Source organism: Elephas maximus, chromosome 13, assembly GCF_024166365.1.
Source record: "Elephas maximus indicus isolate mEleMax1 chromosome 13, mEleMax1 primary haplotype, whole genome shotgun sequence".
Classification (NCBI taxonomy): domain Eukaryota; kingdom Metazoa; phylum Chordata; class Mammalia; order Proboscidea; family Elephantidae; genus Elephas; species Elephas maximus.
In genome coordinates, this window is record NC_064831.1 from 49,758,183 (window position 1) to 49,784,112 (window position 25,930).

The following is a 25,930-nucleotide window of genomic DNA, read 5'->3' on the forward strand; positions in this document are numbered from 1 at the left end:
GCTCCAGCAAGCTTTCAGTTTATGATGAAGAATTTTAATTTGGAATATTTTATATTTAAAACTTTGTACCTAATGCGGAACAAATATTTTAATATGTATTTTGAGTTCACATAATCCCAATTTCCTTTGAGTGTCAGCACATGGTATTCTAACTGGATTAAAGGAAACAGTAATGTGTACATGAGTTCCCCATTGAGTAGATGAATACTGATTGAGTAAATGCAAAAACAAGTGTTACCCACTGGAACCTCCCAGGAGGTCTATAAACTGAACAGATGCGTGGAGGATTTCGAGTTTACGTAATCCCAATTTCCTCTGAGTGTCACTGCACGGTATTCTAACTGTAGATTAACGAAACAGTAATGTGTACGTTAGTTCCCCATAGAGTAAATGCAAAAACAAGTGTTACCCACTGGAACCTCCCAGGAGGTCTATAAACTGAACAGGTTCTTATTATGCCATTTTTCAGTCATTTTTTGAGCTGATTTCATCCTTGGGTTCCCCACTAATTAAAATAATTCTAAACCATGAAATACTAGATTTGATTACAAATAAGACAATGTTTACAATTAAACCAGGGTGCAGCCAGACTAAATAAAGAGAAACAAGGATAAAGTTCTAAAATTATTTGAAAGACATACAAGATAATCCAGGGTAAAAAATTAGTAGCACAGTCGAAAATAGAAAAATGTGATAAAATGAGGCAAAAACAAAATTTCCAATTCATTTATTTGAAGTCATTAATGTTGCAAAAATAAGATGAGCAACAAATCAGGACACGTTACTTTAATTCTTTACAGGCCAAAGGGAAATGAAATATTACATCTCCTTAGTAAATCAGATCAGCCCTAGTATTTCTTACAGGGACCCCCATCAACATTTTACACACAGAGTTACCAGGACTGAATCTCTCACACTGTAAAATGACAGTACTGGTCTAGGCAACATCATCTGAATAGTTGTAAAGATGATCACAGTACATTAATTCTGTCTAGATGACAGCATGTGAACTTGTGATAACAAAGTATTTCTGAAATACATATTAAAGTGCATTAGTTTCTAGCGAACTCCAAATTGTGTTCTGCATGAATGGTGCCCCAACGGGCTGTGTCAAAGCAGCGGACCTGAACACCACCAATATTTACTAACTAATTTTAAACAACCATTTAAGGTATGTAACTTTAGAAAGTCCATATACAAAAAAAAAGTGCAGTGGAGTAGCTGATCATTTTTAATGTTATTTTACACATTCCTCCTTGGTCAAACAATGTGAAAACACATAAAAACCCCCAAATTCACATTTTAACCTTTTTCAAATGTCTTATAAAATTAGACAGCTATCTGCTACAGCCTATTATCACCATAGTATTAAACTCTTGGTCTGGTGCTTTATTTGTTATCAAGTGCTTTATGTAATTTTTTAGAGTTTTTTTTTTTTTTAATTTAGTTTTCAAAACAAGACATCAGAAGATCTATCATATATACGCAAACCCTGGTGGCGTACTGGCTGCTAACCAAAAGGTCGGCACGTGGAGTCTACCAGGCGCTCCCTGGAAACTCTATGGGGGCAGTTCTGCTGTCCTATAGGGTCACTATGAGCCAGAATTGACTTGACAACAAGGGGTTTGTTTGTTTAATCATATATATATATAGTTGCAACAAAGTGTTCTGTTTAACTTCTAGTATCACTCTTTACTTTCCACACTCTGCCCTATTTTCAGTTACTATTTAGAACTCTGGAGTCCCTGGGTGGTACAAATGGTTAATGTGCTCAGCCGCTAACTGAAAGGTTGGGGATTCAAGTCCACCCAGAGGCACCTCAGAAGAAAGGCCTGGCAATCCACTCTGAAAAATCAGCCACTGAATACCCTATTGAGCACAGTTCTACTCTGACACACAAGGAGTTGCCATGAGTCGAAATCAAATTGATGGCGACTGATATTTAGAACATTAAAGGAATGTTACATTACTGGGCCTCATCATCGATCTAATTCATTCAGAATCTTGGGAAGCAGTGGGGGTTTGTGAAGGGCTATCCAGGTAATTCTTCTGTACCAGCTCAGAATGCTGAATAGATAACTCTCCCCACCCCTTTCCTTACCAATTGGTTTTTCAAGGCAGTTAACTCTCCCAGCAACTCAATCTACACAATTCCTATTCTCTATAAGATCTCTAATGGAATAGTGGACCTAACTTATAAGTACATTAATTCCTCTACATACCCCATTCCTCTGAGATTTGTTTTGTGATTCATTTTTCAAATATACCTACAGGCTGGGAAAGAACAGGCATGAGCGCAAAGTACAACGGTGGAGTGATCTCCATTTTCAACCTACTTCCTCCTCCCTTCTGATGGTGTGATATCAATCGTCCACATATAATGTGGGACAGGGAAGATGAAGCAACTGTCGTCTTAGATTCAATCATACCAACCTCATTAGGAAAATGCCTTCCTCTACCCAATAAATTCTAATGCTAATGTATCTGTCAATTAAATCTAAAAAGCTGCTTCTGCAGTAAATCCATTACTCTTCCAAATTCCCTGAGCACTCACAGAAAAACACAGTAATGCCATATAGTCACTTAAAGGAAGTCTCTCTCCAAAAGCGGATCCTTTACCTTTACAAATTCCTGGAACTGCACTTGAAGAAAGCACAGCTACACATACATACTTGGCAATCAGCAGATTTTGGTATTCAATGTGGTGTACTAGTGATGTCCATTTTGGAAGACTACATTAAAGTTTACCAACCGTGGAATATGAAAAATAACCCAGTCCTAAACTTTCATCTGAGCAGTGTAATTGCTGACCCTGTCTGTTTAAACCTGCATCTGTATGAAGAGACAAAGAAAGCAGAGGAAAATAGGAACTTGTGGAAACACAAGCACGATTCATTTCAAGGCATTAACAGTCTGTTCCCCTTTGCTCCCCACATCTCGTTATTCTCATACTGTGTGTAACCTGCCCCGTTTTCTTGCTGGATCCAGGAACGGCAGCCCTAGCCACACATGCGTGCAGTACTTCCCTTAAAAGGGACAAATTCAGTGGCATCTTAAATAACAGCTCTACGCCTTTATAGTTTTCTTTCTTTTACTTCCTTGTTTCATCTTCCTACCCAACTGTCCTGCCAGACTCTATTAGACCATATTTTCTCATACTTCCCTCCGAGTTAAAGACGATTAAGCTTATATTGTGGGGTCAATGTCTTAGTAGAATGCAGGCTAGTTCTAGTTAAAAAAAAAAAAGAAAAAAAAAACTCGGGGAAAGTTTTCACGTTTGGAACAAGTTGCAGCTATAGTTAGGAACAATGATTGCAACAGCAGAAGTCAATAAACACAATAAAGAATTGAAACTATTCACTGTATTTTTCAAACAGAAGAACTGAGTACTTAACATGGTGGAAAACCACCTATTAAGAAACTCAGCCCACTTTGAAAAGACCTACAGAAGAAAGACTACTCAGAATGCTCTATAAACAAAGAATATAACCACAATTCACTACGCTCTTTTGTTCACGATATTCCCATTACCAGCTCAGAAGGAATGCCTAAGTTGCTGTTACTCTGCTTCTCCCACACAAGTGGTGCTGAGAGTTGCGCATGCAGTAATGGTTTTGGCTTGATTCACCATAATGACAGTTCAGGGTCGCCTACAGCTGCTGAGGATAAATCCAGGATAAATCAGAAGGCTGCTGAGGAATCTCTCATGTTGGGAATCCCCCAGCATCTCCATGACTGGATTTAAGTTAGCGTGCCAAGTTCATGACTGAGGAGGACAAAAAGTAAACTAAAATCCCTTTGTGTAGTAGCAACTTCATACTAAGAAAGGCAATGATAAAAGCCATGTGTGTGCTCAGTCTATAACAGAATAAGCCTTAAAAACAGCTCACATCCACTTCCATTTTGCTACCCTACGTCACTCTTGTGTAAAATACCTTAGAGGAAGGGCTGGGGAGTAGTGTGCTTGGAGGGTGCCGAGTTTACCAAATGCATATGGGTCACACCAGTATGCAGACACAATACTAGATTAGTTCATGTACCTGAACATTACTGAATCACACTTAACAGCCCCAGCCTGTGATAAAGCTGTTGTTTTAAAGTGATTTTGTGGTAATTAAGTTCTTCCTGGAAGCACAAGTACAATTTATTTCAATGTAAAGTACAGGTATTTATCAAATTAAACAAGGAGTTTATGTTTTTGTCAAACATGTCATCCAAAACGGCACAATATAATGGTGCTCTAAGACTTACAAGGTTAACCTAATTTACAGTACTGTCAAACACAATTCAAAAGAAATGTGAAAACACACCATATCTGACTAGGCTAAACACCTAACATTTACAAAGAACTGATACGGAAGTATTCTGGTCAAGTGCCCACATTGAGAGCAGTTTAAAAAGCAGCCCTTGTTTTCTACAGAAGAAGCAGTGACAGTATATAACTCATCACACTCTCTGTAACACCACACAGCACTCACACCAGTTCCGGGGAGTGATACCCTGGATACACAGCTTATTTCACATTAGTGAACAAACCTAAGATTTTTATAAAGTTCTGACTTTCGGCCAGAAGATAAAATGTTCCATATATATACATATATACACAGTCCAATTCCAAATCTCTTAAATTCTCTAGTTCCAAAGATGGCTTTTTGACTTGTCTTTAAGTTTAAAAAGGAAGATGTGCAATGCACTTGTATTTGAGCTTCAGAATTAAGGAACAATAAACATTAAGTGAAAAAAAAATTAGGATAGTACTTATCTATTTAGATGATGTACATAAACAAATAAGATCTTTGGGTATTCATGAGACCCAGTTTAACTGTTTCTCATTCTGAGCAACTTAATTTTCTAAGTTATCCAGGAAATGTATTTAAACACTTACGAAAACAAATTCTAACATGCACTTTACAAAATCATGGTCTTACTTATCTGCATATTTTTCCACAAGACAGGTATACATTAAAAAATATTGTTCAAAAACAAAAATATATATTATCTCTTTCCTTTACCATTTATGCATATAAATATTTTACTGAAGAAGATGCGTCATTCAATAAACAAATGCAAAAACCGCTTTATATAAAGTGTGGTTCTGATATGGCAATATAAAATATAAAATGATTACAACATAATTAGCTATTAAAGAGCTAAATTCAAGAGATTTGTAAACCAATACAGCAGTGAACAGTCTCTTGTACAAAAGTCCATTAAGAAAAAGTCAAGTCAACTTTGTAACAGGTTACATAAAACTAAGGGTCAATAAAAGCATTACGAATGGAAAAAAAAAAAAAAGCATTGCTTCATCAACACATTCTTCAGTCTTGTTTGGACTAGATGCCAAACTTACTGTTCACTTTTTGGTTCATCTTGTTTTCCGTTAAGCTCTTGATCGACTCTGTTAAAAACAATATAGATAATGAGAGACCAGCAACTGAATAATTTTCTTTCTAAAAATAAGGATTACTCTTAGCACAGAATATTATTCCGTTAAAAACAAAGCTTTGCAAAGAAGCAACATAGTAAAAAGGTTACCAAACATTACATCCCCAACCAGGAAAGAGAAATTTTAAAGGCAAGAGAACACTGGCAAGAAATGTTAACTCTATATTTTCTTTAAAAACTATAAAATATCTTACGTACACATGCACATATATTTTCTTAAAGTTCCAAGTACAACTGGCATATTAAAATGTTGAACTGTAGCTTGGCTGGGGCAAAGATCCAAGCGATGAGAGGGACTGGCAGCAAAAACAACTGCTTCAAAAATGCTTTTGTTAACTAAAATAATAAAGTGCCACTAATGCCACCAACCGAGCAATTAATATTTTTAAATTCAGAGATAAAAATGCATATTTATGGAAACCATAACTATTCTCCAAAATTTATGTGTGGACTAAGAATGCACTTCACTTTTTTGATAGTAAAGAACCATAAGAATTTAACATTCAGAGATATCGAGATGAAGATTAAAAATCTGAATGGAATGACTGGTAGGCTGCACAGAGGCCATACCAAAATTTAAGCAAGTGGGGATGAGAAGATCACATAATTACCAAAAAATTATAGAGAACCTTTCAAAGATAATATACAACAATCTAGCACTACTTGTATTTGTAGGAGTCTGAATTACCATGGGGGTGTATAAAGGCAGCTGGTATGATACATGAAGGTGCTTTCCACACTGGTTTCCACTACTGTGACCATCAGGTGCCTGAACATTACTGAATCAGACTTAAAAGCCCTGGCCTGTGCTAAAGTCAGATTAACAACATTTAAAAATATTTTTATAATGGTATCAAAAATTTCAAAGGTACACACTTTTGATATGGCATGCGATATATACCCACTGCTTTCAACATCTGAAATATCCTATGAACTAATTTCATAATTATTTTGTTTTTAAATTTATTTGAAATATTTTAATAATTGGTCACACTTGCACTGAGTGGCTGAAAGAAACATCTGAAACATTTAAAGCCATCACACTTCAATACTCCTAGTTTGTACCCTCCCCTATCACCAGGGCTCAACAGGGAGATTTCATCTTCCATCAAATTGCCCACATCTAACTGGTTAAGTTTTGTCTTAAAAAAAAGCTTCTCTATTTTAAAAATTAAATCTATCATCTTTAGGCTGGTAAGGATTTTTTTTAAGGCTCAAGAAATGCTAAATGAAAACTAAGAAGTACCTAAAAGACATATCTAAGATTAAACACAAAACTAAAAATCAAGATAAAATAATTGTGGTAGGTTTCAAACAATAGATTTAAGTAGAAAAAGTACAATGAATTCCATTTTTAAATTTCTTGATGCTTACATTACTTCTTGACAGGTGATTACATACTCAGAATTTTTTAAAAGGCACAATAAAGCACTTTTCATCAATCAGGACAATTCACTTGGAAATGTCATGAAGCAGCTAGCTTCAAAATAGTCTACAGATTATATTTTTAATTTCAGCCAGTTGTCTGGCAAATGCAGACCGATGCGTACGAAGGAATGAGAAACCAGCAGTATGTAAAATCACTGTTCACATCTATGCAAACGGCATCGGCTAAACTGAAGTGTTACAACACTGAAGCGTAAGGCTAGGGCTCTAAAACACCCCTGACTGAGCCCAAATGTGTTCAAAGTTAAGAAAGTTCCAGTTCCAGTTAGTTACATTTGGTTGGTTCCTTACAATGGTCAAATGACAAAAACTACATATAGATCTGTCACCTTAACTTTCAAGAAATTGTATTAAATTATAATGCTTTGCTAACTTAATTGTCAGTATTTTAAAATCCATTAACAAATTAGATCCAAATCCTACATCTTTGTAAAATACTATATAAAATGCAACTATTCTATACCCTGGATTTTAATCTTTGCCAAGATATTAAGAGATAATAGTTTGTTATGCTCAAAGCCGAAGTATTCAGAATAAACTTAAAACGGAAAGCAGAGTGTTTAACTGTTAAATGGCACACTGAACTCTTAGGCATTTTATCACATGTAGAATTTGACTGGTTAGCAGGCCATTGAAGCATTTAAGGAAATCCATGTTGGTTAGCCAAAGAGTATACGCATTGCAAATATAACCATCAACCCCAGGGAAATAAATGATCCCTTCGAAAAGCCTGTGTGAATATTTCAAAAGCACAAGTTAGAAATTTAAAGATAATGGTGAAAACAGATATAGTCTTAGGAGTATTTGATTTTAAAACAGTATTCTTAGTAACTTCTCTGGTTTCACCTTTAGTATTTATAAACAAATAGAAGGGTAAGGGTGGCAGGGGGTTGGTCTCTAATGCCTAACTGGCATTATATGTGGTGCTAACTCAGGGTGAATCCAAGTCATATTTAGCATAAGGAACTTTAGATTCACCCTGTATTTGGATGCTGGGGTATATTTATATTTACATATGCTATTATCTTTGTCTACAAGCTAACCAACCAATACGGAAGAGTTAGTCTGTGCAATGCAAGTGGACTAGTCTAGATGCAACCCCGTCAAGGTGTGCATATACCTTTTCTGTTTCTTTTTTAACTTTTCTTCTTCATACCTTGGTAGGGAAGAGTTATTTCAGTAAATATACATGTTATGAACAAAAACTCCAAAAAGGTACTAAAACTAAACCCATAAAAGTTTGCACACAAAAACGGAAATATTTAATACACTAAGTATAAAATCAAAACTGACTTGACAAATTTGGCTTTGACATGCTGAGCAGACTAAAACCTCAGATTAACAGAGCCAAGGAAATTTTCTATATAACGACATTGTGATGCTCAAGTATTTATGTTAACAGTCCTTTACCAAGTCCTTTCGAAGTTAGATTGAAGTGAATTTTGTACACAGAACAAGTTGCAGCCACTGCAAAGTATTAATGTTAAGCCAAAAAAAAAAAAAAAAACCAAATCTGTTGCCGTTGAGTTGATTCCAACTCGTAGTGACCCTATAGGACAGAGTAGAACTACCCCACAGAGTTTCCAAGGAGTGCCTGGTGGATTCAAACTGCCAACGTTTTTTTTTTTTTTGTGTGGTTAGCAGCTGTAGCTCTTAACCACTACACCACCAGGTTTTCGGTATTAAGGTTAGGCTGACATAAATAATATTTGAGTTCTTTAGTAATATGGTTCTTTGATGACATGATAAATTTATTTATGTTTGAAGAGATGCATATTCCAGTGTGGAGGATGTTCTTCAGTACTGACCAATCAGACAATCATCTCAGACAGTGATAAGCCTTTAAAAAATATAAAATACGTCACAACCAGAAATTATTCCTCCCAGTTCTTCAACTGGGAGTCTGAAGAAAACGGTGACTTACACAGAAGCAGTGTCTAGATTTAGGAAGGTTTGAGAAAACAGCTTCTTCCCCTTTTTTCTTGATTATAAAAAAGAGGGCAGTTACAAAACATTTATAATAGACGAAGCAAGAAGAGTGGGTATTGAAAAATGTTTACCTCTTGCATATCAAAATATAAAGATTCAAGACAACTGAGTAAATAAAACAAAACATACCGTTTTATGCATTCTGGTATGCCAACATACTCCATGGGGACCAGCTCTGCCAGTTCTGCCAGATTAAAGACATATCTAATTTTCTGGCTGAATTTTGAGCTATAGAAGAAAAAAAAAAACAATTATCTCAATATTTCTGATCAACAGAATTGATAAGAAATTTATACAAGTTTTGTTTTCCATAAAATTACCTAATAAACGGTCTTGTAACAGCCAGAAGTGTTCTGATAAACCAAGAGGGATGTACAATAATTAGAGATTTTAGGTTTTTCCGTAACCTGGAGTTAAAAAGAAAATAAAGAAAAATCTCTACGTATTCTAATGGTAGAAGAAAAATTAAGACATCAGTAAGTCTGTGCAAGTTTATTTAATTTAAAACAAATAATTTAAAAAGCTCACCCAAGAGTTATAAGTAAGGTGTGGTACTCATGAAGACAAGAGAAATGCACTCTTGAATCTTATGGTCCTTCCTGTCACTATGAAACAAACCTTACTTCATTTGGCCAAATTTATATCCAGCCTGTCTTTAAATGCCTCCTAGTATACATTCAGAAACCCTGGTGGTGTACTGGTTAAGTGCTACAACTGCTAACCAAGAGGTCAGCAGTTCAAATCCACCAGGCACTCCTTGGAAACTGTATGGGGCAGTTCTACTCTGTCCCATAGGGTCGCTGTGAGTCAGATTCGACAACGGCAACAGGTTTGGTTTTCAAGACTGTCAACCAGAGGTAGAGGCCAGTACTCAACACAGAGTAAACTGGTTTCATTTTCCAGGACTGGAAGAAAACTGGTACTAATTCCTTCAATACCACGAAAGGCACTGTGTAGGTGGAGAGATAGGAGTGGACACGACCAGAGGAAGAGGCAGTATGAACCAGACCTCATTCCTGTTCTTAAGGAGTTTACAACTGCATTAAGAGAGAGACTGTCCCTATCTTCTAGATACATACTGAAATATTTAGAGATGAAATGACATAACGTCTAGAATTGGATTCAAAATAATACGAGCGGAGAAAATATAAAAGCATTATCCTAGGCCTCTTCTTCTTAGTTAAGTAAAAACTTAAAAAAAATTATTTTATGCAAAAATAAACTGGCCATTAATAAAAATTTTTTAACCAATGTCCTGTTAAAAAATAAAGGTAAAACTATCAATGAGTCTGAGTGGGTTAAACTAGTTTCAATTAGCTATGGCCAAATCAAGCCACCTGGAGGATCTAAGTTCCTCCCATCAGCACGGATGTCTAACTCCCAGGAGAGCGCATTTCTAGAGGTCATTCTAAAATAAATTACTGTTAAACAAGCACTGCTAAAAAAACATAAAACATGCTAAGCACTACAAGTTAGGCAACAACTCAGAGAATGGAATAAAATAGGAAATGTAGTAAGTTCTCCAACCTTTCCCAAGACGTAAACTGTAGGGAAGTGTACATTGGGGTATATGAAGAAATAATTGTTTTATACATATATTGAAAGGTTAAAAGAGATCAAAATTGATTTCCTTCATGACGTTCTAAAATATTGCTTTGAGAAGATAAAAATCTGTTAAGAAATGCATAAATGTAATTTAGGAAGTAGATACATGGGTACATGTGGTAACAGGAAATAAAATTTAATCAGGCCAGCATAAAAATTATTCAGGCTAGCTTTCAAACTGTATCTGTATTACCTTCTATCAATTTGCTGATAGCATTTCCTAAGCCATCCCAGACTGGGCATTTTTCTTCGAGTTGTTGCACCATTTAAGTAAACAATCATGTAGTTTTCTGCTACTAACAGCTCCAAAGTGCCAATAACATACCTGTAAAAACAAATTAAGATTAAGCCTTAAATGCTGCTGTGCAGAACTAAATCAGGTTCTGCAAATTATACAATTCCCCCTTCTTCTCAACGAAAGCAGAAGCTGTTAAGTTTTTAAAACTGGTATTATGATTTTTTAAAAAGAGTTCTTTTAGAGATACATATTGAAATGTTTACTGATGAAATGAGTTGCTAAATAATACAGGGGAGAGGGGGAGGAGTTGGAATAATGTGTAAGAAATTCTTCACTATGGAAGCTGGCTGACCGGCACACAAAGGTTCAACATAATTCTCCCCACCTTTCTATGTTTGAACTTTTCCATAATGAAGTTTTAAAAAACTGCACTAAGCTGAGAAATGGAGTGACTCTGTGGCAATGTAATTGAACTGAGTCAGCGCAGCGTATCTGGCATCTAGGCTGACTGCAGTTGAGTCCTAATGTTGGCATAAGAGTCACTTCTTCAGACGTCATGTGTCCTCACATGTGAAATAAAGGCATTGGAACAGACGTGAGATATCCTTTCCAGTTCTAGATTTTGACAATTTTTCTATAGAATGGGAAAATTATAGTTTCATGACACTAAGGAATAAGGACTTAGAGAATCACAACTGGGACTTTTACAGTTTTTATGCTGCTAAAGTGCACTTTCTTAAACTGAAGATCGAATGAGCTTAAAATTCTGTTCAAACGTTTTTGGGAAGATGTACTTACTTAAAGAGATTGTCCATCAGGTATCTATAGTTGGGTTGACTACTTTCAGGCATAAAACAGACAGCAAATACAACAATTGCATTTAATCCATCCCCATAATATCCTGGGGGGAGGGAAGAGGGAAGGAAACACAAAGGCGATTACTACTGTTATTTTACTCACAAGACTTTTCAGAGGAATCTGTATGACGATTAGATTATCGTAGTTTACCTTCCACAAACTTCTCACAGTTTTTACTCTGTGCAGTCTTTCAATCCCCTCTTCCCAAAAAAGAAAGTGAAATTTGAAAAGGAAAGAAGGTGAGCTTAAAAACTAAAAAACCACATCTAAACTGGCATAATTAAAAAGCCTGCCTTATTTTACTAAGGAGACAAATACAAAGATATAATCTAAGTAGACACAACCAACATCTGAATCTTATGTATTCTTATTCAGTTTATAGCTAAAATGGATGCTTTTGAAAAGACAGCTTCGTATTCAACAATACCTAGTATTTTGCAGATTTTGGGACATGAAAACTAGGGAAAGATTACGTAATTCTAAGTGAAGAAAAACTGCTAAAATGTGTTTCAATTACAATCTCTAGGTATTAAGCTGTATTCAGTAACAAATATTTTTGCTTTAACCTTCATTTCTACTGTAAGGTTTTAACATCTCAAGTACGTAATGAAGCTTCACTACCTTTCTTAATCCCTCAGTCACAATATGCACTAAACGTGATAATCCAATAGGATTAGATGGCCTTAATTATTTTTCCCTAAGAGAAATAAAGCGCCATTTCTGAATGATACTAGGTTTCAACCATTAGGCAGGTCTCATGACTTGCCTCCTATGAGCTAGTTGAATTAATGTGCAGCTGTGGACTTCCTGACCCAGAGTATCCTGTTTTCTTCATCTAAATATGATTAAATTAGGCAGAAGAATGTGACTGCAAATATTCAAGTGACTTGCTTTCAGATGAATGAAGACTGTGGAAAGAAGCAGGAGAATGCACTCAGCAGAGAAGAAATAAAATGGAAATGACTCATGAAAAATCAATTGGCTTAACCTATGTGTCCCCTCTGTCCTATGTTAGGAGGGTTTAAGGTAATAAGACACACTGGGAGTTGTCCTTCTTTTTAAAAAAGTTAACTAAAAAATTGGTGTAAAAAAATATATATGCAACACAGCATTTACCAATTTAACATTTTTAGTCAGCTGCTTTTCTGACTATCACTAACAGTCTTGCACTGTTTACACAGTGACCAGGCAAGCTGCTACATACAGCACAGTGAGACTAACAGCAGTTGTACTCTCACAGCTTTTCCTAGTTGACTAAAAAGTCTGTTAAGCAAAGGCAGCATACCTTCTACCTTTGTGTACCCTACAAATACACAAAGTCAGTCCCCAACAAATATGTGAAATGAAGTAGTTCTCTACTTTGTGGTAGAGTTGATTTGTTCAGGGTTGTTTTTTGTTTTTTTTAAATGTGCATTAGGGGAAAGTTCACAGAGCAAATTAGTTTCCCATTCTATCAGTGTTCCATGGCACTGCATTCCCCACAGTGTGTCTGCGCTCTCCTCATTTCCTTCCCTCCTGATTTTCTACCCTCTCCTGCATTATCATCTTTGCTTTTGGGCAAATGTTGCCCATTTGATCTCATATAATTGATTGTTCTAAGGAGCACATTCACCCTGGTTGTTATTGTTTATTTTATGGGTGGGCCTGTCTATGGTTGGCTGAAAGGTGGTCTCTGGGAATGGCTTCAGTTCCAGCTCAGAAAGGTGGCTTGGACCATAGTCTTGGGGGTTCCTCCAGTCTCTGTCAGACCAGTATATTTGGTCTTTTTTGAGAATTTAGTTTTTTGTTTTGCAACTCTCCTCCCGCTCTGTCCAGGGCCCTCTGTTGTGACCCCAGTCAGAGCGATCAGTAGTGGTAGCCAGGCACCATCTAGTTCTTCTGGTCTCAGGGTCATGTAGGCTGTGGTTCATGTGGTCCGTTAGTCCTCTGGACTAATTGCTACCTTGGGTCTTTGGTTTTAATTCTCTTTAGCTCCAGATGTAAAAGACCAATAGTTATATCTTAGACGGCCACGTGCAAGCTTTTAGGACCCCGGATGCTACTCATCAAAGTAGGACGCAGAATGCTGTCTTTATGAACTATGTTGTGCCAATTGATGTAGACATTCCCTGAGTCTATGGTCCTTCACCTTCAAGCCTGGGAACTTTGTCTTGCAAGGTGTTTGGTTCATAAGCAGTTGCCTTAACCGTGGTCCTTGTGTGTGTTCAGGGTGTTTAAGTAAATTAACATAGTTTTAAAAGTCCAAGGTTTTACTTGTATCTACAAAAAGATTTGTACAAGAATGTTCACAGTAGCTTTATTCATAATAACCAAAATTGAAAACAAATCGAGTGTCCATGAAGAGAACAGATAAGCAAATTATAGTTTATCCATGCAATGAACTACCATTCAGCAATAAAAAGGAAGGAACTATGGATACATGCAACCGCATGGATGAATTTCAGAAACACTATGAGCAAAAGAATGAAAAGAGTGCATACTACATGATTCCATCTAGAACATGCAAACTTAATCACAGGGGTATGCATTAGAACAATGGTTACTGGGAGGGGGAATTCACGGAGAAGGGGTATGAGAAATTTTCTGGGACAATAAAAATGTTCTGTAACTTTTGAAGTGTACATATATATCCCACACTTCTAAAGTTACAGAACATTTTTATTCAGTTTAGTAAGTTTTCACAGATGGCCATATAACCACATACCTATATAGGTATACATGGTTATATGGCCATTTGTCAAATTTTTTTATACACACATACATGCATGTGATTATATGGGTGTTTGTCAAGCCATATACACCCATACATGTATGTGGTTATACCAGCATTTATCGAAACTCACTGAACTGTACACTTAAGATCAGAACATTTCACTGTATATAGTTTATACCTCAATAAAAAGGGGAAAAAGTCAAGTCCTGGTTTTGAGTGGCTAAAAGTCAGAGGTCGGAGGGATACGGTTTTCACTGCACACCTTTTTGTGCCTTTTGAATTTACTGTGTGCATGTATTAACAATTTTAAAATGTTGGTTAAGTTCTTTTACTTCAAACCTGTTATGTTCCTAAAATGATAGGAGAAATGTTTATTATACTTTCAAAATTACGTAATAGCTTGAGGGAGATTTTCTATAAACATTGTATTTCTGACACAGCATTGCATTAAAAAACCTGAACAATCTTCAGTAACTCTCACCTCCGTGGCTGATGACTTTTTTATAGGGTTCGATTGCTTTCATGTCAACCCTGTGGTCCTGTTCCCCAATTCTGAACAAACGCCAGCGTCGTCCGTCTTCCTTTTCCTCTGCTGCTGTATATTCAGTAATTGAGTCTTTCCTGATTACTTCAGTAGTTTTGGGTTTTGGAAGATCATCTGTCAAAATATAAGGTTTCTAAATTACAAATTATTTTCACAGTAAAAATCAAATTATGTGTTAACCACTTTACTATCTAATTTGATGATTCAGAACATTTTTCATTATACCATCTGCAAAATTTTAAATATCTCTTTCATATAGGAAGAAAAGCTTGCTTTTCATGAGGCTATCTTATGTTTTTTAGAAATCATAGTTCTTTAGCTTTTTTTTTAACTAATTCAGCAAAGCACCTAATCGTAGTGCAATGTATGTCCATAAGTTCCAACAATACACACGACCATCAAAATTTTAGTATATTGGCCCTGCAACGTCTTTCTGATTCTATGAAAACATCATCCTTGACAGTTACTACTGTGGGTTACTTCAAGTAACCATCTGGAAGCCAAATGTTTTTGTTGAGCCCATAAATTATTCTCCAAACAGTGTAACATCAGATAGAAAGTGGTTAACTAGCAACAATCATTTCTCATTTGATCAGTTTTATAAATCAGCAATTTACTTATAAAATTCTGAAGTGTACATGCAAAAAAAAGTGTATTTAAATCAACATTAGGCAAAATGTAAGCACCAATAGATAGGTGTAATTTATGTTTCAAGGTTGCATTTTAGCTGATTTTAATGAAGTAATGATTTTCAGAATTGTAGTATCATAGTCCTTACCAAAAGATGGGGGGAGGGGAACCTACTGCATGTTAGTTGTCTGTTTCCAAGACAAAGCTGTTAACGGAAAATATCCTTCCAGGAAATGACTACAGCAGCATTCAAGAAAGAAGAGACAAAACACATAGGCAGAAAACTATTTCAGTATCTTTATAAAATATTGCTTATTAGTGGAATGTTTACTGGACCAGCAAACAGGGAGAAAAAAGGTACAAAAGATATATCAAGAATCTTACTCTTTACTGCAGATACCTAATGCTAATCACTGCGCTGAAGTAAACATCATTTTATTAAAGGCGGAATATATATAAATTATTTACAACTATATAAAGATACTGTAGACAGCAATTATGGAATTAAAGAAAGCATGCAAAGCAACACACATGCCCATTGCTTTGAATTCCACGTAACTAATGGTAAGGATTAAGGCTCTGGGGCTAAGACTGTATGTTAATACAAGTTAGTCTCTTCACAAAGTATAGCACTATCAGGCAAACCTATTAAAAAAACACTCCCTCAAAATTCCTTTCTTCAGATCCTCTCTCCCCAAACTCTTAACTACTTTTAGCATATTCACTAAATTACATGTTAAAGGTTTTTTTTTTTTTTTTTCTTCTTGTTTTCCTTAGCTGATCAACTGAATAAAAGAACACACCGTAATTATCAAACAATATTTTGGGGGCAATCATGAACAAACTTTATAGCATTGAGGCAATTAATAAATAAAATAAAGCCACCTGTGTAATCTTCTGTAAACAGTTTTGAAAGCCATGAGAGTGTTCAGTTTTACCAGAATTTCCTATCTTAGTAACAAATGCATAAACCTTAGAAGGAATAACTTATTTCAAACAAAATCTCTTAATTCAATGATTTTAGTTGGTCTCATGATCAAGTTTTAAGTTTTTCCAATTTTCCTAATATGAGAATGCCACTTTAAGAACATATACATATATAAAGACAAACACTCACGAATAAAAATCAGATAACACTGAAACACTTACCTTCCCATTCGAACTCATTGCTGTTCTCTGATGGTGTCTCTAAGCCATCCAAGTCAATCTCTCCACTTTCATCCAGATCGTCTGACAACACAGAGCCATCGCTAGGATCCAGTGTCAGGCTAATGTCTGGGGCCGTTAGTTTCTTTCTTACTTTATTCCCGTTAATTTCTATTGAGTCTGGAATGGAAAACAAAGTGATGGACATATTAGAAGAAATGCTGAGATGGTCAAGTTGAGCAAGAGAAAAAACTTTACCTACTTCATTCTTGAGAAAGGTTAACATTAATTAAACACAATTCCTGTGCACTGGTTAATTTACAAACTTTGAATTTTTATCACTATTGCCTCTACGTCATGGCAAGAGATAAGTGAGGTAACTCAGTGAGGGTATGTCTTACTAAATAGTAGAGGCAGGCCTTACAGTTCCCTCTCACTACTAAAAATGACCACTCCCCTCCCTTTATTGTACAAATTAAAAAAAACCAAAGGTATGTTTTTGGACCTTCAATTTCCAAAAATACCTACAGCATCCCAAAACTGCTTGCCTGAACGTTTAATTTATCCTTTGGCTCCCTGTGATGTAATAAAAACATAGTGTATTTTTTTCCTTAAAAACAAAATGTGTTCGAAAATAACACAGTTGAAGTTTATCATCTCACTGAAATTCTAAGTGTCAAGTTCTTACCAGGCTGGCTCTCTGGTCCAGTTACAGCTAGTATATCTGCTTCAATACTATCATCTTCTGGTAAAGGTCTAGAAGAAATATACATGCATGCTTTTAAATCTAAAAATTTTTTTTAATTAAAAAAATTCAAAGATCTTTAAAAATACCTTCTATAATTTAACAGAACACTGAGCAAAGCAGTTTCTTCAACTAGTAATTTACAACCACTTTTAAAAAACTGTCAGAGTTGACATAATCCATTTAAGTAACACATAAAAGACATAAACTTCTTAGGCAACAGTTCTTAAACAACTACAAAACAAATGTAAAAATTATAAACAACCTATAAAACAAACATAATTCAAATGCATAAACTCAATGCCATGTAAGATGCGGCTAAACTGACACTGCAGTTCTTTTGAGTTGAGCATTCCTACACTGCTAGCATCATCATGAGCTATGCAATGACTCAGTTCTCCCACCAGCTGTCCATTCTCCAAAAGCTAAGGCACCTTACGGAGGACTGGGGTGTCTTCTGACCACGGTAGCCAGGAAGCATCATTTAAATATAAAGTCTGCCTTTGCTCTTTTTTCATTAACCCACCTGGTGCCAATACGACTATAAATACAAGTGCAAACGTGTTCAAGTGGCTTGCCAGATGATCTAGAAAATCCTTGCTGATTTATATTTACAAAGCTTTATCTTTAAATAAAAACTGAAAATTTTCAAATTCTTGTACATAATTAAAGATTCCTCCTAGGAACCCCTCGTATCCCAGCTTAAGAAATACCTCATTAAGGCACTGTTAGCAACAGCAAGAATTTCTGAAACTTAAATGTTCAAATCAGAAATGAAAGACAACCTATTTTTCACGAATAACACACATCAATAGTGCACCTACACATATAATGCGCACAGCACACCTAGAAAGATAGCGTACACAGGGGTGGCAAAGTTGGCAAACAGAACAAAAAAACTCGTATGACACATGCACTATTTGTGTAAAAATACCATATATATAAGATTACATATATAGTTGGTTGGAAAGTAAGATTCAAGACAATTATTATGTTGGAAAAGAACTTCCATTTCCTAGTATTCAAATGATTACCTTGTAATACTGGGCTTCTTTAAGAAGCCCAGCATTCATTTAGTAAGTGACACCTCAATAAAGAATTAAAGTTTTGTTCTAAATTTGTGTTTGACAAATTGCTCACATCGGAAAATCTTCATCTTGCCATTCTTCCTTAAGTTCCACACCTTCCATCCTCAGCCTGGCCTCAATGTCAACTACAAGCTCCTGATAATCCAGAGGGCCAATGTCCTGTGAAGGAGACAAAAAATTTTATAATCATCTGTGACTTATTTTCCACTTGACTTTTTATCTGCTGAAAAGGTACACATTAGTTCATACCTTCACCCTGTTAACCACTGAGTTTTAGCTTTAGTTCAATGGTTTGGTCATGAAATCAATTTACTGGGTTACAATCACCTTTTTTCCCCCCTTTTAAGAAGTAGAGTAGAAAACAAAACATTCCTGTATGTAGTACTTTTTTCATTGTTCAGTAAAAATATCTGTTTTCAGTTGCGTATTGAATGTGTGTCCTAGATTGTGATTTCAATTAATTAAATCTTTTGTCCTTTGGATCGGGGTTGAATCTGGAAATTGAACACCAGTAAAGAGAGCTAACAGAAAGGCGGGAGGTCCAAACCCACCAGCTGCTCCACAGGAGAAAACACCTGGGGATCTGCTTCTGTAGACTCCAAAAAACCAAACCCATTGCTGTCGAATCAATTCCGACAGTTACCCTATAGGATATGCAGAATTGCCGCACAGGGTTTCCAAGGGTGTACTCTTTACAGAAGCAGACTGTCACATCTTTCTCCTGTGGAGTGGCTGGTGGGTGTGAACTGCCAACCATCTGGTTAGTAGCAGAGCAATTCAGCACTTGGCAACCAGGGCTCTTTCCCTGAAGATTAAAACCAAAACCATCCCGTTGCCGTTGAGTCAATTCTGACTCACAGAGACCCTACAGGACAGAGTAGACCTGCCCCACGGGGTTTCCAAGGAGCGCCTGGCGGATTCAAACTGCTCACCTTTCGGTTAGCAGCTGTAGCACTTAACTGCTATGCCACCAGGGTTTCCCTAATTACAGCCTAGGAAACCTTATGGCAGTTCTACTCTGCCATATAGGGTTGCTAGAAGTGACTCAACGACATACAACAACAAAAAGCATTTACACTCTCAAAGATCAGTCAAGCTAAGCAGTATTTTATGATTTATATTTCCTTCTTTATAGGTTCAGTGTCACAATTTCCAGGCCACTTAAAGAAGTCTGTCTATTCGTTAACTGTTCAGTAAACGAATTACACCACATTTTGATTTGCTTCATATCTACAACATGACTTTCTTATATAGTTTGGAATAAGCTTTCAGAGACTGATGAATGTCTCTGTTTAAGCAAGGCCGTATTTTAACTTAGACCATGAATTTTTAATTTTTCCAAGGAAGGGTATGCATGCCAATATCTTCGTTTTCATAAAGTGAGGAGTCTAGAGGTATTCCCTTTGGTTGATGAAATAAGAAACAGAGGTTTAGGTGTATTAAAGGAGTCATGAAAATCAACTGGTCAATAGTGCAACTACTTACTGACTTACCTAGACGGGGCTAGAGGTGGTATATGAGTATTGAGTTCACTTATGTTACAGTAAGTCAACAGATGTCTAAAGTTACTCAGTAAATAGAAGTAAAAATATATTTCTTAAGAGATATAAAGTATCACTAGAAGTACTAACTTCTAGCAACTGACTAGACTAAAATTAAAGCGGCTGACATCAATGGAAGAGAACAGAGGGTAGGACGCAGAGACTAAATGATGCTTTTCCTTGCAAAAACCTTCTATTTTATACACACACACACACACACACACATACATATGTATTTGTGTGTATATATATATATAAACTTTACAGGTAAATTTTAAAAAATGGTGCCAGCCATTCACACTCACATCATCGAGTCTTCTAAAATAAAGATCTGGTCATGTTTTATGGTTGCCTTATCTACTCTGTCATGACTACACTCAAAAGATGCACAAAGTTGTATAGAAAACGCATTGTTTTCCAGAATAATCACAACAAAACTACCATGGAAATTCTCTGAAGTGTCAGATTTCACATGGTAAAATAAATTCGTATCTCCAGCAAGGCTGAGAGGCTCTCTTCCCAGTTTGAATTCTTAACTTATGCTCAAGGGAAGGCTTCAAACATTCCCAAAAGGTTTAACATTTTTAAGAACCCACTTGTGAGCACAGAAAAAATGGCAAACGCTGACTCTTCCCCACCAATGTGTTTGCTTGGAAAAGTCAGTTTATTTGTATACAGGAGTTAACCAAACCAAACCAAATCCACTGCCATTGAGTCAATTCCAATTCATAGCGACCCTACAGGACAGAGTAGAACTGCCCCACGTGGTTTCCAAGGAGCACCTGGTGGATTCAAACTGCCAACCTTTTGGTTAACAGCCGTAGCTGTCAACCACTACACCACCAGGGTTTCCACGTAGGAATAAGGCATTTCTAATTCTCTGGGAAAACATGAAGCCAGGCTATCTTGAGAAATTAATAAAAAAACACTTAAAATACAATAAGCTTGATTTAGCAGTTCCTCTGTCTCTAACACACAGCTTATATTTTAAAGTCATTTTAACACACATCTTCAATGGTCACTTTAGATTGTTTTCTGACAGCAACCCTCTTCAGCTCTACATTGGGAAAAGTAAACTAAAGGTGACACATACCTTACCAAACGACCACTTCCATTTAGGCACAGAATCAGCAGAAAAGACCTCAAGATTATAACCAAGAAGACCAAACACTTATAACTCCAGTAATACTTATTGTTCCAGTAACACTCATTACTCCAGAAGTATGCTCAAGTGCGACCGAAGCATTCTATCGCTAAAGATTGAAAACTGGCAAGGTCTTCCAAATTTTTAGTCACTACAACTCTCAATGTTAAGTTTTCTAAGTCTTTGGTACTCATTGTAAAGTGAACAAATTTATTTCCCTAAATTTAATAATCAGAAAAGCTTCGCATTTTCTTGTCTCACTTTTTACTAGGTGTTAGAAAAATTTAAGGGTATTCGGGGGGGGATGTCTTTTTCAAATTCCCACATAATTAGAAAACTTTCTAATATTTCCAAAACAAAAGCAGTAATTGAAAGTTGTTACAGTATATTCCCAACACCTAGCACAGTGCCTGGCACATAGGTCTGTAAATATTAGACGAGTATTTAATTACAAAGTACGACACAGGGCAGCAAGCTTTTCTTCAATCTCTTATGCTCATTTTGCTTACTAAACTTCATAAACAGATTTCCTCTTATGTTTTACCTCTAAAAATATTTTGTAGCAACCTATCTACAGGTAATAGGTATTTCTGTTGGTAAAATTATTTCTTCTTTGTAAGAGGAAATATATATATTGCAAAATTCTAGAAGACAAATCATGCCTTTTAGCTGCTTTACCACTTGAATAGGTTCTGAAAACAGCTCCTCCACACAAATACAGCCCAAGCCCTTCGGCACGCTCAGGGTATTCAATTTTTACTCTAGTATCACGTTGAATTATGTGATGTACATACAGCACAGTAGGTAGCATGGAGATTTAGTTTGGGGTAATAATTAAGTCAGTTAAACAGAATCTAGGAGAAAAGACAGACACATTCACTCTTAACCATCTCACCATGAATTTTAGGAGAGAAAGTACACTAGGGAGATAAACATAGTTTAACAACTCAGAGAGTTCGGTTCTTGGAAACACTCCATTATCAGGCAGATGTAAGAAAAGGAAGCCAACAAGAAAGGATAATACAAGCACAATCACTTTGAAGGAAATTAGAATATTGCTGACTCATAAATTAACTGTGGTAATTTCCCATTTTTTGTTCATAGTTTTTTTGCAAATCAGAATGGGGAAATAACACTTTAAGACACTATTTGTTAAAATAACCCAATGCAACAGGGATAACCTGGTATCTCGATAGACTGGTGGTAGTGGTGGCACGTCCTTAGTTTTATGCCAGTCATCTGTGGAGGCCATAAAGACGAGTTAGAAAGAATCACTGACCTCATCCAAGTTAAAGAGCAAGAGGATAACGGATTTCCTCCTGACAGAGCTTCAGAGGGGAAGTGTGGTGGTGGTAAACCCAACCAACATGAAGACAGGGGCTTCTCCATGTCACTCAGCAGTGTCAGCAAAAAGTAAATACTAAGACCATGTTTAGAACCATTTTAACTATAGCAATTTTACATGGCAAATTTTACTATTATGTAGTTTAACACTGCTATTGGAATAAATGCTAGGAACCACTATCTATGCTGAAATAAAGACAAATTTGTTCATTTTTGGAAGAAGTAGAAGCAGAATGCTCCTTAGATACAAGGATAGTGAGATTTCACCTCACATACTTTGGACATCATACTTTGTAGAGGGTCACCAAAAAAGAAGACGACCCTCAATGAGATGGACTGACACAGTGGCTGCAAAAATAGCCTCAAACATAGCAACAACTGTGAGCATGGCACAGGACCGGGCAGTGTTTCCTTCCCTTTGTACATAGGGTTGCTATGAGTCGAAATTGACTTGAGGGCACCTAACAATAACAACGACGATGCTGAAATCAATTACAGCTGGCAGAAGGAAATGCCTAAGCAAGCCTTTCACTTCCCCATTCAAACTCTAAATAGTTATGTTCAGTTTTGTCCTCTGAGCTTGGCAACACTGGTAGCCATATAGGAAAATACTTTAGACTAGCCTATGTGTTTATGAAGATCACCAAAACACTCCCCCCAAAATTCTGTTTGTTTGTAATTGCACACAGATTTTTAAGGATGAAATAAATGAGATGCTTTATCAGAAATGTTAAAACAAAATTCCAAGAAAAACATGAATGGTGCTAAATTTTCTCAAAATTGTGAGAATAAAGCTAAATATAATCATATAGCACCTAGGAGAGAAGACTTATAGGGTTGCTATGAGTCGGAAGTGACTTGATGGCAACAGGTTTTTTTTTTTTTTTTCTTTTTTAAACGAAAGAAGACAGAACACAAACTCAAAAGAAGAGAGCAAAAAGGTACATTAAATTATTAGTATGCAGAACATCTTGGAGATGCCCCAGGACCCTAAAAGATTAAAGTCTAACAGCTGATCTCTGCCACTTTGTTGTAGAGTTAGAAATATTGGCTGTAATATAAAACCATAAGCTTGGAGTATTACTACCAACACAGGATATCAGCACTGTGCTTCACGGGGTCTAAGCTTCACAAGCCATCACTGCCAGTCAAAGCTAACCTACTGCTCTGGCTATACTACCTGCGTCAGATGTTTCGCCCTCACTGCTCCTCTCACCTGCGTTACTCCACAAAGACCCAACTGAACTTCCTTCCCAAAAAGTGTTTTTTACATTTACTAATCACTTTAACACCAATCATCTCATATGTCCTAACCAACAATTCTATGAGGTATAAAACACTGGTGTTGTCACTGCCATTTTATTTGATACTGTATAGGAGACAACTGAAACTACACCAAGGTTTAACACCTAGGTTCCTAGTCAGAACTGTTTCTAATCCAGGACAGTGTCTCCAGTTCAGTGGCAACTTTATACAGAATACGCCTGTAAGGCCAGATTTGGTTACACTCAGCTTCAACGGTCCTCATAATGTCTAATGACTGTAACAGCACTGACTCGTGATGATCTAGTTCAAAGTCCACGTTTGCAGAAGTGGACCTGCCATACTTCCTGTCTAAACCCCATAGAATCTGACTGCGACAGAGGTGACCAGCGACGACCAGATATGGAGCTTAGAGAAAATGTACAATGACAAGTACACGGTAGAAGAAAATGCACAAGAAGATCACGAAGAAATTAGTCTGCAGGTATCTTAACTGGATAACTTCAGCTACATTTGTGAGGAAACTTATTATCCATTTACAAATTGCAGAAATTTTAATCAAACATTAGGAAAATATATTTAAGAAATAGTAAAGAAATGAGGTATTAGGAGACAAAGGCCTTAGTCAAAGAAAGGTGAGTATGAAAAACACACACCCAAATCCTAACTGCAGACCTTTTTGGTTAGCAGCCCGACCACTTAACCACTACTCCACCCCGGTTTCCATCACATACTTAGCACTGATTTACTGAACCAATTATCCGGGAGGCATTGTGACTACCTAGATGAACAGGAAAAAGCTGTGTCTGCAAAGAGTTTCCGGAACTGCTTCAAAGAAAAGGGATAAAGACTCATATTATTTCTGATTTAACACGAGGCGATCCCGTACATCTCCAGTGGCAACAGACGCACCCAGGGAACCCAAATCATTTTGCCAGGTGTTTACAGGCCAAAGACAGAGTGTCTGAATCCATGCAGGAACTCGACTTTTCACGTACACACCCTATATTTGGGCTGGCTGGCTCAGGAAGCTTTAATAAAGCCCTAATGACAAATGCCGCTTCCGCGTCTATTCCCCGAGGCTGCGAGGCACACCAGAAGCCCAAGTCTCTTTGTTTTGCACCAGGAGCAGCGCTGGTCACAAACACGGAACCGCGGGGCCCAGTCGTCGCACCCCCGTCAGCTTGCGGAGGGTGGTCCGGGGACGGCGAAGCTCCGTCCCGAGCACCGCGACCACCGCGAACGGAAAGGCGTGGGGGGCAAGGCTGGCAAATGCAGACCGGAGCCGAGCCAAGGGCGGGGATCTCCGCCGGGCGGGGACGGAGGAAGCGCCTCCGGGGCGGCTTCCACGGCGCCCCACGACGGCTAGCCCCCGGGCTCCCTCTCCGCGGCTGCCTTGGCCAGCGCCCCGCAGACCCTCCGCCGCAGCTCGTCCCTAGTCAGGCCGCCGCGCCGACCCTCCCAGGCCGCACTCACCCCGGAGGACGCCTGGGCCCCCTCGTCCTCTTCGCCTCTCCAGGCCGGCGACGGAGGACGGACGGCCAGGTCGCAGAAGGCGGCGCCGAGCGGAGCCCGCTCCCCTCGGTGCGCGGCGGAGACGCGGTCCCAGCACCCCGGCCGCAGGGACGGCAGCGGCGGCGACGGCGGCAGCGCTGACCCGGACGCAGACACCGGCGACACCGGAAGTGACCGCATCCAGCCCTTCTCCAGGCGCAGCAGCCGGCGAGAGGGAGGCGGAGGCGGGATGTCTCCCGAAGCGCACGGGGTCTTCTCGACGGGCGCGGGCTGACAAGCGCGCATGCGCACTGTGGCCGTCCTCGTTCCCGCTGGGCGGGCCTTGGCGTGGACACCTTATTGGGGCGCCTGTAAGGCTGGTGGCGCTTCCTCGCAGCTTCCTCTCTTCTGGGGTGCGGCAGTTAGGTCCTAGAGCCATTGTTTTCATTTTATCTTTATTGATAATTATAATAACTATTGTAAAATAGATATCTCTTTAGTGACCCAATTATTTTCTGCTTTAAATTTTTTATTCATACCGTATGTTTTAATTAATGGAAGTATGCTGATTCTTGTGTCTGAATTTTTGGTAGGTAGTATAGTTTTTTTTCTTTCTTGCTCCGTGGTACGTATCACATACCACTAATTATGCCCCCGAGTGCTGCAGGGGGTCTGTTGGTACATACGCGTAACAAAA

At 37.6% G+C, this 25,930-nt stretch overlaps 1 protein-coding gene across 2 annotated transcripts; it reads right to left on the reverse strand.

The window, feature by feature from the left end:
• Window positions 1-712: 712 nt before the first annotated feature.
• On the reverse strand, window positions 713-25,497 carry BNIP2 (BCL2 interacting protein 2). 2 transcript variants are annotated; one of them, XM_049905729.1, is made up of 11 exons: window positions 25,216-25,497; window positions 18,500-18,606; window positions 17,303-17,370; window positions 16,618-16,794; window positions 14,776-14,952; window positions 11,522-11,624; window positions 10,679-10,810; window positions 9,201-9,287; window positions 9,010-9,108; window positions 8,012-8,047; window positions 713-5,398 (listed from the first exon to the last, which is right to left on the reverse strand). In XM_049905729.1, the coding sequence occupies exons 1-11, from the start codon at window positions 25,432-25,434 to the stop codon at window positions 5,347-5,349; spliced, it is 1,257 nt and encodes a 418-aa protein (XP_049761686.1). In that variant the 5' UTR covers window positions 25,435-25,497; the 3' UTR covers window positions 713-5,346. The 2 variants fall into 2 exon arrangements, with proteins under 2 accessions (XP_049761686.1, XP_049761687.1); XM_049905730.1 differs by lacking the exon at window positions 8,012-8,047 and having other exon boundaries at window positions 25,216-25,496.
• Window positions 25,498-25,930: the final 433 nt, after the last annotated feature.

Bases quoted from the DNA above. Each gene is read 5' to 3' on its own strand.
- BNIP2 (XM_049905729.1), bottom strand. From the start codon at position 25,434: ATGCGGTCACTTCCGGTGTCGCCGGTGTCTGCGTCCGGGTCAGCGCTG. The intron at 14,953-16,617 runs GTAAGTGTTTCA...ATATTTTGACAG, and splicing joins CAATGAGTTCGAATGGGAAG to ATGATCTTCCAAAACCCAAA. The intron at 5,399-8,011 runs GTATATGCACAC...TGTTTTTAACAG, and splicing joins TTAAAAAAGAAACAGAAAAG to AGTCGATCAAGAGCTTAACG.